General features: G+C 40.4%; 1 protein-coding gene across 1 annotated transcript in view; it reads left to right on the top strand.

Moving 5' to 3' along the window:
• The first annotated feature begins 10923 nt into the window (after positions 1-10923).
• kcnip4a (potassium voltage-gated channel interacting protein 4a) overlaps positions 10924-14069 on the top strand; it is a 130937-nt gene continuing 127791 nt past the window's right edge. The window contains exon 1 of the mRNA XM_072687781.1: positions 10924-11359. Coding sequence (XP_072543882.1) covers positions 11275-11359 — 85 coding nt within the window. The 5' untranslated portion in view covers positions 10924-11274. The remainder of the gene's footprint in view (positions 11360-14069) is intronic.

Below are 14069 nucleotides of genomic sequence, written 5' to 3'. Positions count from 1 at the left end.
ACACATGGAAGGTGAACTGACGATTAGGGCTAAATTGCCCATAGGTGTGAATGGGTGTGTGTAGTACCCTGCAATGAACTGGCACCCTGTGCAGGGGGTGTTCCTTCCTTGCGCCCAGTGATTCGGGGTAGGCTCTGGAATCACTGCAACCCTGTTGGAAGAAGCGAATTAAAAACATGGATAAATGAATCAAATTTATTGATTATTTGTGTGCAGAAATTGGCATTTGCATTGATATTGATATGCTATTTCTACAAAGTTTTTTAGAGAGAAGGAAAGAAATAACATTTAGCAGATTTTATAATTTTATAATATGTCCACCACATATTCTGTCTGCCTTAAACCTTCACAACACTGCACTGTAATCCCTAAGGCTCAAGTATCTCAAATGTAATTAAGTGTGTTTTATCGCCATCCACTTGAGTGTTGTTATTAGAACTGCTCTGTGCTGATTACAGCTGTATATACAGCTTTAAACATATCCAGATCCACACTGAAGACAAATGCAGGCAAAGTGTCTGGGCCTGTTGACTGGAATTCTGATGAGGAACTGATATTAAAAAAATAATGACAGTTGATTTTTAATAGATCTGCGGTGTTTGCGACTGCATCAGTATTATTTAATGAATTGACTAACAAGACATTCTCATTTTATTCAAAGCATAATTTGTGTTGATATTAGATTTCTGGTTACTAAAAGTAACTAGACCACAGCGCATTTCTACATTTGCTATATGTTTATCCTCTCATGCTTTACCTTGACACATTATGTCACAAATCAGAGGACCTTTAGACACCAGTGTTTCTTTTAAAATCTGTTTTATCTGTTGACTATGAGACTTTCTGCACTGACTTTCAGTGGTCATTTGAGTATTGCTGAGCTCTAAAATTGATTGATTCAAATATTATTTCTGCTTCGTATATGCTAATGATTTTTGGCTGAGCTGACTTTAACATACCATTTACGAATGTAGTCTGGAGCCAAAACTAGAACTATTTGTACACTCCTTGTTAGGTGAAGTGCATAAATCACACATTTAAATGAAATGATGACCCTGTTGCTGTTGTAATACAGTCAAAAAGACTCTACTTACAGTTAAAGTCCAGTTTAACATAAATCTGTCACTGTTCTGCTCATGATGAGAGCTTGCCATGACATGTGTCTGTTCAAACCTCTTCCCCAGACATATGTTTTAGCAGGGCACACACACATCCGCAAGGAAGCTTTAACTAAATGCCAGTACGCTACTTATTTAAGGTTATTTGAGTCCAGCAAAGATCCTCCATTATATGGCAAGTCATGCTTTTCACTGTGTGTCATTTTACTGTATTTTACAGCTTAATTCCCTTAGCTGTCAGGTGTAGTAGCGTCTACATTCTCTACTCTCAGCCATGGTGACAAGCTCATTTGATGAACTGTGTCATGATATGCGCTGGTCTGAAATGCATAGCTACCAAACACCACGGCTGTCCCTGGGGTTTCTATTTCTGATAGGATGATGAAATGGTTTCTGCTGATACTGATGTCTTGAACCTGAATGGCAAAGGCTTAAGATTTGTATGCTGGCATCTTTGCTATCCAAATGCTCTCATTTTAAGCATAATGTCTTTAGATTTAAATACATCTCCGGTGGAACAATAATACATATATTATATAATAAATTGTACCATGTTTAAGGTCTTCTATTCATTTGTAATGCCAGTAGGACTGCAAATTGTGTGCTGTAAATGGTATGCATGTATATTGTCAAGCCAGCTAATCAACAATAAGATTTGTTGCCAACTAATTAGCTTGCAGTACTAGTCTGGAATGCAAGAACATTACAATGAACTTGTTTTTAAAAGTTTGTATTCAAAGATTTAGTTATTTTTTTAAAGCAATTATTTCATTTAGCCTTGTTTTCTCATTGTGTTTACAGCAAACAGCTGAGGGCTAGGCTTTTTTTGGCCACTGATGACCCTCTGCATAATTTGGCAGTCACTCTGAAAGGTTGCCCCAGGGATGTTCTTTCCCAGCTGGGCCTCGTCTACAGCTAAACCTACAGTAAGTGAGGCATCTGCTGTAATGGCGTTCAGCAGCCTCAAACTGCAGGTTGGCTTTAAAGACCCTGATGTGTTTTTGGATTATGCTGTATTAAAAACATTTAGTTTGTCATTTTAAATAGACGTTTAGCTTTTTATTTTATTATTTAATCTAGCAGTAGGGATTTTTGAGTCAATGACATTAGTGTTCACCTTTAGTCTTGGCAGTTGCTGTTGTGCCCTTTTATATACTTGTTTATATACTTGTTTCATTTAGTTCCTCTCCCCAGTGCTGTCTGTGACAGTAAAAGACTAGGTTGTCTCTCCCCTCTGTTAACCACAGTAATGCTTGGGAAATTGAAACATATGGCTTCTATTTTAGCGGACCCTCTGTGTGACCTTCACTGTAATCAAGGTGATTATAGAAGGTGGGTGATGAACACAGCGCTTAGGTCTGTGCCAGAGGTGAAGATACAAACAAACAAAAATTGCAGCAGCATTCCACCAGCATCCAGACAGATAGGCCATTAACGGGGCCTAATGTGTTTGTTCTAGCCATATCTGTCTTGCTATTTGCTTCCTCTCTTCCTTCAGTTCCTTTTTCAATTACAGGCTTTTAAGCAGCACTTGAACAGGGACACAGTGAGCACTTCTTATCAACTTATCCAAACTTATCCAAAGCCTTAAGAAGAAGGTATTTACTTTAAACTTTGTGTTTGGAAATTGGCAGAAGTATACAGCCATTAGCCAAAACATTTTGTCCACACACAGATTTTCTGTGTGACAACCGTGCATGTCAAGGTATGATATATTTTGGACAGTAAGTGAACAGAAATGGGCATGCGTAAAGACCTAAATTGTAATGGCTGTTTGGGTTAGACCAGCTCTGAAATGTCAAGACTTGTGGAGGCTCCTGTTTAGCAGTAGGTAAACAGTAGTTAAACTGCCGACAGTGATCTAAGAGAGGGCCACATACTGCCAACAGGGTGTTGGGCAACCAAGGCTCATCAAGGCTTCTAGCAAGTTCTCAAGCGCCCATTCTAACCCCTGTCCACCCTAAGAACCTACAGTGAGAATGTGAATATGGGGGAATGTCTGTGGGGAATTAGTGGCACAAGGTGGCATTAGTGGCACTGGGAAGAAGCCAGTGGAGATGAATGTGATGCTCTGGGTCATGGGTGTCCAATCTTTTCCGTAAAGGCTCGGTGTGACAGCAGGGTTTCATTCCAAGAAGACTGAGACATTTGCATTGTGATTTCACAGTTTGTTAATGTATCTGTACACCCCAAAAGTTGGATGGGTAGGATAGAAGGATTCCTACGGCTAAGTAGGTGTGTTTTCCCAGTCCATACTGGGTTTCTGAAGTCTCTGGACAAATATGCCGGAAGACATACTAAATGTAATGATACTACTGCATCCTGAATCAGTTTCAGGAATATGTTTGTTTGCATAGCATCAGCAGAACCATAAAAGCCATATTTCCGTGTTTAGGATGCTCATTAGAGATGCCTGCTGGTTCTATCAAGAACACCTAAATGGTGTTCATCAAAAATGGTGCCTTTATTGATGAATAGATATTAGCTGTTAAATCTACTTTCCACAGTCAGTTTATGTGCAAAGGAGAAGATCTGTTGACAAAAGCTTGAGGCAAGTACGATATTGACCTAATGCAGGGCTAATGTAAATAGGTCAAGAACAGTTGCCCCATTTATATCTACAAAGGACCGGTAAAAAATGACCAATGGCAGGCCAGTGTGAGGAAAGCAGCTGGGTTTGCAGAACAGATTATAGGACTACTAGTCATAGGCGTATAGTTACTGTCTGTTCTTCTGTTTAATTTGTAGTAGCATACAGTTCAGTTTTACATTCCACATCATGTAGCATTCCACACTCAGGCTTTGTGTTTAATAGATGTACCTTAAAATGAAGCCTAAACATTGTTAAAATACTCTGCAGACACATCCAACCGCGCAATGACCTTCTACCAGAATTAGCCTGCTCAGTTAAGTGAAGTGTCACGTTTTTCTGTTTTTCCTGTTCACTCCCAAAACAAAGCAAAAAAAAAAATGCAATTCAACATTAAAGGCAGCAACACAGCAATTTCTGTTATTGCCTCCAGTCTGTTTTTAATGTCATGTCAATATTTTATTTAGATTTGTATTGATTTTTTTTTTGTGTAGATAGCTTTGTAAAAACCACCCTTTTCACCTCAGGCTTTTCTCAACCTTTTTTCTGCAGATGAGTTTTCTGCTCATTCAGTTTAAAACTAAGGGGCCAGAAATCTATATGAATCATTTTCCATGCACTGTAACCTTAAAAAAATACTAGGTCACCTTTCCCTTTGTTTATCTTGTCTGCCTGCCCTCTAGCTTTGTATTGCTGTTTGTTTCTCTCTCTCTCTACCTGTAGGTCTCTCTCTCTCTGGTTATCATGCTCTTGCTGTGCCAGAGGCCAGTTGGGTCAGGGTGTATGGCTCTGGGGCTGAGGGCATGGCTTTAATATTTTAGCAGGAGGCTCATCCAGGGTTCCCCGATGCCTCTTGTTTCTTCTAGTGCTATGCAGAATAGAAGCTAGGTCTTGCATTAAAGCCTAACAATAACTGTGCAGTCAAAACCAGAAAAAGACTACATATGGTGGCATGAACTGTGTATCATTGACAGAACAGCTGCTTAGGGACCAGAACGAGCTAAACATATTTAGTCTAATTAATACAATAGGCAGCATGTGTTCAAGTCGTTCTCAAACTGGTCTTCAGGGCCCTCAAACAGTCCATGTTTTTTTTTTTCTCTGTCCCTTGCTGGGAGTTTATTTCAAGCCAAAATGCAGACTGTCAGGGACTGGTTTGAGCACTATTGGTCTAATCAGGAACTGTATACAGTTTAGAAGAAACCTGATTTACCAAGCATGGGGACTACAATACCTCTAAAGAGCAGTGTCAGCTGCTGGTCTTTCAAAAAGGGGAAGCTCATTGTCGGCTTTAAAAGACCAGCAGCCGCTACTGCTTAAGTGTTGATCTGTCCTGCTGTTTAATTCTACTTTTCTCCTCATAAAGAAGACTATCAAATGGCTTTGCCAAAATCAGGTCAACAATATTAACATCGTCTGCCATCGTTTGAACTCCGGCTTAACCGACAGTATGAAAGATTGATTGCACAAACTAACTAACCAATATTAAACTCGAACAAGGACATATTGAAATGATGTTAAACTGGAACATGGAAAAACTATGAGTGTGTTTTAGTTACACAATGACCAATGGAAATGGTCAAGTAATTTCACCAAGGAAATGGGTTGCAGTTTGTCTTTGGACTTCACTCACAAAATCTGCAATGGGACTGAAGCTCCCAGTGATGATCTCATCTTACGGTGTAGATCTCAAAATAGCTGTCAATCAAAACGGGATTCAGCCTTTTGACTGATCCTCCAATCATCTTGCAGAAGCTCCGCGTTCAGACTTGCCCACCGCCCCATTCATCCCCGCTACAATGACCAGCGAGTTTCGAAGCAGTGAGTTTCATGCAGTCCCGTAGAAGTCAATAGAGGCTCAGCTTCTACGGGCAAATGCACTGAAGCTACGGGAATGTATTAGTTCACAAAATCGAGTCAGTCGATTTGTGATAAGTAGCTGATTCTGTACGAACTCGTCTACGAGATGAACATGTTCTAATGCATTTGTAGTCAATGAAATGTTAAAAATGTTATTTAATTTTTGTAGTGTAGATTTTGTAGTCTTAGAGAAATCACCACTGCTATAGATGTCCCGTGGTATCTGGCTCCAAGTCCTTTGAGTTGAGAGGTGGAGCTGCTGAGGATTGGACAGGTTGCAGCACATCCATTGGATGTTTGATTGGATTGAGATCTGGGGAATTTTGATTAAAATTAGAGGAATTTCATCAAACCAATTGCAGACGTCTGCAGTGTGGCAGAACATGTAACCCTATTAAAAGAGCCACTGCCACTGCCATCAAGGAATATCACTGCCATGAAGGACTGTTCCCTAACGTGGTCCCTAACAATACTAAGATAGGTGGATCGTGTCAACACGACATCGACATGAATCCCAGGACCCAACATTTCCCAGCAGAGCATTGTCCAGAGCATCACTCCTCAGGCTTGTCTTCCTCCCATCAGCATCCTGGTGCAATGAGTTAATGGTGCACTTGTCCTTGGCTGCCCACTTGAGGTTAAAGAAAACTGGACTCAGACCAGGCAACCTGCTTCCTTTGCTCCTGTTTTGATGCTCACATAACCACTGCTTTCGATGGTTGACAGGGGTTAAGATGGGCATCACACATTCTGTGATATTTATGAGCTATAGGTAACTTTATTACCATCTGTTCTTACCATTCAGTGCCCTAGGCCATCTGGTAGCATGATGTGAAGCTTCTCAGTGTGCAGTAGCCTTTTTCCAGCTGCAGTAGTCTGTCCAGGCTTCCTTGAACCAAAATCAGACTAACGAGTCATATCAAAGTTTATTAACAGGTTGCTTATACACATATTTTAAAAAATAGACCCATCTCTATTAGTGTAGTTATTGTGTAATTAGTAAATACACATATATTTGTATACTGTAGCTTAAAAATAAAATAATTGTATTTTTATCATACCTAAAGGAAAAGGCTTTAAAAGTAGCATCATGTAAGAATAAGGGGAATGCGTTGGTGTGATGTTCTCACTGGAATGCACATCCTATAGTCAGACTGAGTGGCAAAACACTCAAGATTCCAACGGCCAAACCGAAAAATGAAAAGCAAATATCTGCTCAAGTTAAAGGCAGCTTTCATCCAAATGAATCATTTTCAACTGTTTCCAGGCACATTTAGCAGACTGGTACATTGAGGTTACTCTGCATTTTAATAAGACCGTTGCACATCACTAAAATTGCAAATACTATAGGCTTGTACGCCTATTCTCAGAGCGTGACTTCCACACATTTCGGCACCTGGATTCCATTCGTTTTTGCTTCTTTTCTCTTTAGCTTCACAATGAATGCTAACTTTGCCACTCAGTTGGTGTGGCCGCAGTGACTCTGCCACCTATTACAGGATTTTACGTGAATATAATTAGGATTACACTGCCGTTCTCACATGTTTTCATGCCTGCTTTTACCACAGGTACATGATCTACTCCGAAACTGCCATGCTGCTAACTTCACGAACAGAGGCGCTATTATCCCTATTACAGATCAGTGGAGCATTCTGATGATTTTGAAGCGGTTATTTTAAGGTAAATATGCTACACAATGCTGCTTTAAACCTCAAAGCCTCACAGGATGACACAATTTCTATCATGGAAAATATTTAGTAATTGCCTTGTCTTTGAGAACAGTGTCTTTTGCAGCTTTTCCTTTTTTGGGTCACACTGTATATGGCTCTGGTTGCGTGACACATACATCATGCTGTACGGGTGTCGCACTGCAAAAGGGGAACTGTTAGGGTGATGTATGAGTGCAGTTTCTTGACTGCTGGGTCATCGCTGAGGGATTGCAGCTGTAGCTCTGGGGACTCAAGGCAGCAGGTCCAGTTCAGATAAAGCTGCTGTTCCAACTGGCTGCAGCACAATTCTGTTTAAGTTGTTTTTATATGCTGCCCTTTGGGTGTCACTGACTGGAGCTAAAATATTTAAAAACCTTTAGGGCAGGTCTATGGTGTGACCTTAATTGATTGTGGGTTTCTGTTTAGAAAGCAACACAGATTACATCATGTTTCCTTATTCTTATGCATGTCTCAAGGGTTTGACCCTTCCAGTGACCCTTCCAGTGAAATTTGATGTGTACATTGGCAGCTTTTATTGTTATTGGGTACCTGATATATTGATTGTTAGTGTATTATTTGTAGATCAATGGGGAACATACATTCTTTATAAATAACTTCTTCCTCTTCTTCTTACTATTATCAGTTCAATATTGAAATTATAGCTGATAATCATGACCATAAACTTGATGACCCATCTTTATTCATAAAAATATTGACAGCAGTTGGTCCTGCAGAGTGAAAATGTCTTTGTACAATTCCAGTTTCAGCTAGGGCTAGGCTCATATTTCTATTATCGTTATCGTGACATGAGATGACTGCACCATACACAGCATAGCAATGTAGCGTTTGAAGTCACTTGATCATCAACAAGGTTGTAAATTACAAAATAAACACAATGACTGTAAAAATGCTTTAAAAATTGAGGAATTGAGGGAATGCTGATGTTAAATATTCAGTGTCACAACCTCAACGCCTGAGTGGGGACACCTCTAGCTTGTTTTTAACTCTTCAGGGACTGCAACAGACTCCAGCTTTTATTTACTCATTGCTCTGCCAGTGTGTGCACTCTGTGTCGGTGTGTCCTTGCTCTTTTCCCCCTTGTTTAACCTTTTCTTAGCCATTAGCCATGTTCGCCATGACAGCCCTGAGGCCTAGTTCATCTTTAGCATTTAGCTGTTGTTTTCCCTTCTTTAATGGGAAACTGTCACTTTTGACTATTGTTTAGTGTTAAGAGATGATGCATCATGTTCAGCAGCTAAAGCAATGATAATTCTGCTCACAGGTGCAAAAGTCCAAACCTTAAACCTTCTGTCTTTACCTGTTTTGAACACATGTAAATGTTCCTCAGTACAAATCTTTCAAAAAGCTGAATTTGGCTTCTATCCTGCCTGCTTCTTATTTATATTCCTGATCCACCTTAAATGGTGCAATTTATCTGGCAGCTGTTAATGTGTGGAAGGGAAAATCTAGTGAATAAGACTTATGATAAAAACTGCCTTTTGTTTGGGCTGCACAGCGTAAGAAGGCATTTAGACTGCCTAAAACAATTTGTACAGAAAATGGAGATCCACAGAAAATAGAACCTAAGGTGGGCGATATGGTAAAAATATTTAAGATATTTAAAGACATGTTCACGATACACTATGTTAACCACGATCCACAAATGCATCAGTAGTAGCAGATTCTTAAAAACCTCTGTTCAATCCTCTCCCATACAGTAATATTATATTAAAATCTGCTGCACTGCATCCAATTAAAAGTGACTAATTACACTGTTTGTAATGAAATGTGTCTTTTAAGCACTAATGATACCCACAATATGCTTAGAAAAACATACTGTGTACCATGATAACCAAATTGATCACAATACAATAAAAAATATTGCCACATTGCCCACCACTATTATTAATGTTTGTTTAATCTACTAATGAGAATGAAGGTGGGAGGGGTGAGGTGCATTGCATGACTGTGCTGGAATGGGGTCTTGACTGGTGCTGGTTATTGTAGACTGAATAGGTATAGGATATACTGTATGTACATACTGTATGTAAAAGCAAGTCAATGGAAGAAAGGCAGCTTTTGCAGTTTAGTTTCCATGTATGGACTGTATGAACTGGGGGGTGAACAGGATCAGGCTTTTTTTTTTTTTTAAGTGAGAAAATTAGCATTTTCCATGATATGGGACCTTTAATAACAAAATGATAAATAATATAAAAGGAAAACACGCCTGTTGCTTTTGTCCCTCAGCAGATTTCTGACTTGTGATGGGACTGTTTATACAGTGTTCTTTCTCAACAGTGTATTTTCTCAATTACAAAAAGCAGACACGTAGAAGCTAATGCCAGACATGCACCTGTGAGAGTATAAACGTTTCAACAGGCCTGATCATTTAACAGTGTGTGCTTAAGTCTGTAGGACAAGGCCATGTATGGAGAACACGCCTCTTTGCGGAAACAGCGTTCTCTGATGACGCACGACAGAAGGAGGCAGGGGTCTAAATCCTCAGCAAGCGTCACTCATGGAAAAACGCTCTCCTTTTGGAGTACTCCTGAAATAGGTATTTCTCCAAGAGGAATGACCTATGGAATTCTACTTTCACTTCACACGGGATACAAAGCAGCTCATTTCATAGCTGAACGCTTCCTCTGTGTAGACACACCGTCATAAATGGGCTCTTCTCTCTGTAGTGAGAATAGAAGTGTATGAACACATTAAGGTATTAATCAGTGGAGACGGTTGAGGTCTTTGTGTGGCAGCTGATCAGGGATCAGACTGAGGTGTCAGCGGGATTGATGTAATTGAAGAGAGAAGGGCTTGACGTTGACTGATAATTGAAGTGGTGTTAATTAGTTGATGTGCTGCTAAAGTTCGTGATGTGACGGGCTGTGCTTTTTAATATACAAAAAAAAAAAAAAATTATAATTATTATTGTAATATTATAATAATAATAATAATAATAATAATCTCTTCTATTTCTTTCTTCCACTTGCTCTCACCCCATTTTTGTTCTCTCTCTCTCCTCCTTCACTCTTCTCTCTCTTTGTCGCATTCTTCCTTTCCTCTTGTTTCTCTCTCTTCTCTCTCTGTCCCCCTCTCTCTTCTAGTCTGTCTCTCCCCCTCACTCTTTTTTCTCTCTTCTCTCTCCTCCTCCTCTATTTTTCTTTCTCTCATTTTCTTTCTCCCCCTCTTGCTCTCTCATTTTTCTTCTTTCTCTCCTTCTTTCATTCCATCTTCTTATCTCTCCCATCACTCAATCTCCCTCCCCCCCTTCTCTCTCTCTCTCTCTCTCTCTCTCTCTCTCTCTCTCTCTCTCTCTCTCTCACTAACTGTCATGTCCCTCTCTCACTCTGTTGTGTGAGGTGCTGTGTGTGAGGAGGGCTCCATAATCACCTGTCACTGCTGATTCATGAGCTTTGACACTTTCACTACAGCTACTTTCTTTTTCCCCAACCCCTCTCGTCTCATACTCCTCCTTTTCCTCCCTCCTTCTCTCTCTCCCTCTCCTCCTCTCTTTGCCCCCCTCTCGTTCAACCACCGCTGAGACTGTACTGGTCCCGCCTCTCCAGCAGTGGTCAGGGGGCGGGTTAAAGCCCCACAGATGGTGCTGATCCACACGAGCAGCCAGACTACTATGAAAGTGTGTGTGCGCGCGCGAGTGCATGACAGAGAACGAGTGGTGTGTGTGAAGGCGTGCGACAAGAGAGAGAAAGCTGAGGAGCTGCGGGCTGTGGGTTGATTAAGGTACATCTGAGAGAGAGAGAGTAAGGAAGAGCGAGAGAGAGAGAGAGAAAGAGAGAGAGAAGAGAGAACTCGGCACCTCTGGGGAATATTTTGATGAGGTGACCCTCGGCATCCTCGTCCTGCTGCACCGCATGATCACGGCACCTCACACGCTCGCACATAACTGGCCAATTGGGGCTTCAGGTGGAAGGGAATCGCACAGCCCTGAGAGGATCTAACGGCAGGAAGAGTCTTCTGCAAGAGAGAACACTCAGAAATGAGCTGCAGGAAGAGATGCAAGAGAGAATTCCTGAAGTTTGCCCAGTATTTGTTCAGATTCATCACCGGCACCCTTAATGCAGGTAAAGTTTGGGCGCTTCCCTCACTGCAAGTTTACACTGCATACTTGCACTCATTGGAGTTTTTACTCTATTGAAGTGGTGCTTCTGGCTCTGGTGCTTGAACAAGCAACGTGTCCTGTCAAGCAATATGCATGATCTGTCATTTATCCAAGGATAAATTCAAATATTGATGCAAGAAAATCTCAGATCTAGGAAATGGTAATGTTATAGTAGAAAAAGTAGAAAAAAGTCTTTGTCTTTAATGTGTGCTAACATAGTGAGATTTCTATTGGTCCATTTATCATATGAAATGTAAAAGGCATGTCTTTGACCATATGTTCCTTTTTTAACTACTAAATTTGCTTGTTGCAAGTTGATACAGTGCAGTGTACTGTTCAGCCAAGCTGCAGGGACAGTCAAACATGATTTCGACCTTCATCACCAAGCCTCTCTATCCTAATATCTGTAATTAGGGCCAATTAATGGCAATGACTTAATTATTATAATTGAGTAAACAAATTTGCCTCATACTCATCCAAATCTAATCAAACTAATCAAAACTGCTGTGGCTGCAGAAGACATGCGTAGACACGCTGCAGTCTATTTAAGCATGTTTGTAGGTTCAGTCCTTCAAACGGTTTCTGTCACTGGTTCAGGTCTTGGCCCTTAGCCTGTGTGCTGTGATATGCTGTAAATGTTGGTTCCAGTGTTTGAACAGTAGAGCACACTTTGCAGATTTATGGGCTTGGTGCATAATTACTGAAATAAATCAATGGTTGCGTCGTGGGCAAGTTGACCTTGCCAGATTTGTATTCTCTTCAGTCAAGTGAAGCGTTCCTCTCCTGAGGAACTGAGAAACTGCATCAGTTGGTTTTCGCATGTCTGTGACGCCATGTGAATTGAACCTTTGTGTTGTTGATGTGAAGAATACATTAGTTAAAGCTTTTGCTCGTTGTGCTGGACAGTGGTCAATGCTCTGCTCTGGCTCTGTAACTGTTGCATTTTTTCCCTCATCGTGTTTCAGGCAGACTTGGTGGAAGACCTGCTTATTGCATTAGCCTCTTGTTCTGCTGGTGTGTTCAATGTATGCTGCTTCAGTGGCTGGTGTGCTAATGAGTATATTGAATTAAATTAGTTTTGACATTGAATTTCTGAGATTATACCACAACAGTAGCAGCAACTGTCCTGTCTGTGTATGGCATCTCTTGCTCTAAGATGCTGTCAGTATTGTAGTAGCTTTTATAAACTAGTAGTATGTAGGGATGCACCAATCTTTTTCTGTTCCGACACGATACAGAAACTTTTCATATCGGCCAATACCGACCTGATACCTGAATTAATAGAGACACTTGAGGCCTCAGGACTGCCATAAAAATTACTTTACTAAATTTGAAAAGGCAAATACAACAAATAAACACATATAAATAAACTGAATTGCTGTTTACCACTAGCATAAATAATTATGTCTGGGCTCAGGATTTTCATTCTGAAATTAAAAGTCTGTGAGCCCAAAAATGAGCTAGCAGTTCCTCCCTTCTGTGTTCTCCTCCTATGGAAGACCAGCTGTGGCAGTGACCTCCATTACAGTCTCCAACCTAACAGTTCAGCTCTGGTCTCTCTGTATTGCTAGAAAATGGCAGAAACAGCAAAGCTGTGGCTTTAAAAATGGTGATGGGATTTAAATCAAGAATCTTATATTTATTGAAAAAACATGTACCCTGTAGATTTGTGACACTTCTGGGACTCAAAACAGTGTTTGCCGTGTCTGCCTGCCTGCATGTGTGCCTGGGTGTGTGAGAGATTTCCAGCTCAGCCTTCCTTCCTGTGCAGCTCTTGAGTAAACAGAGCAGGCTGCTGAAGGTGGTGTGTTTTTCCGAGCTGGGTACAAGCTAAGTACGATTAGTAAGCTTGTCTGTTTGCTATGATATGTGCATCATGTCTTTATGTTACTCTGATACTCTGTGAGTTAAACCTAGAATACTGGCAGTGCGATAGTATAAAGTATATTTGGAAGCTTGTTTTATAACAAGCTATACGTTATTTGTATATTTACTTTCTGTTTATTTATCTGTTTCACTGTATGACGAGTTAAAGTGTGATCTTCATCTGGATGAGAGAGCAGAAGCACAAGTGTGTGAGTGTTACTTCAAAATATTGATGGGAAAGATTTACATTTTTAGCTTTGATGCTTCTCGGATTATTGATGGGGTGTTTTAAAACATGCAATTGACCTCTATGTAGAGTGCAGCCTCTATATTGATGTACAGCATAGAAATGGGCGGAAGCAATAACTTCACAGTGCTAACTGTGGGTTAACCTACTTATGGCAATATTTCTTTGTCAATTGTCCATTAATTGCAAATATCAAGACAAGTGAACAAAATTTTGACAATGCCAGAAATCTGTTGCAGTTGATTTGGGTGGTTAATTGGGTTAGCTTCCTCCTCTCCCACTGCATGTCAAATCTGGCTTAAAATGTTGAGTTTTTATGGGTCAGTTAGGCCGCTAACCGCTAAACTCCCAGCTGGCAAGCTTTTATTTTTGGTTTTCAAGTCTTTTTTTCCCTTTAAACTTTTCTTCTCCTTTTTACGTCTAAAGAAAGGCACTCTGTCCAATCAGAGCTGAACAGAACAGTTTGAGACTGTTGCATAGATTTTGGGTGGTGTAAAAGCATAGTCTACTGTCTTTTCAAAGAGTGCTGTCCATTATCTTTACAAAGGTTAATTTACTT

The sequence above is a fragment of the Salminus brasiliensis genome, chromosome 9 (assembly GCF_030463535.1).
Source record: "Salminus brasiliensis chromosome 9, fSalBra1.hap2, whole genome shotgun sequence".
NCBI classification, from domain to species: Eukaryota; Metazoa; Chordata; class Actinopteri; order Characiformes; family Bryconidae; genus Salminus; species Salminus brasiliensis.
Note: the sequence above shows the minus strand (reverse complement) of the source record. Positions and strands in the feature narration are given on the sequence as shown.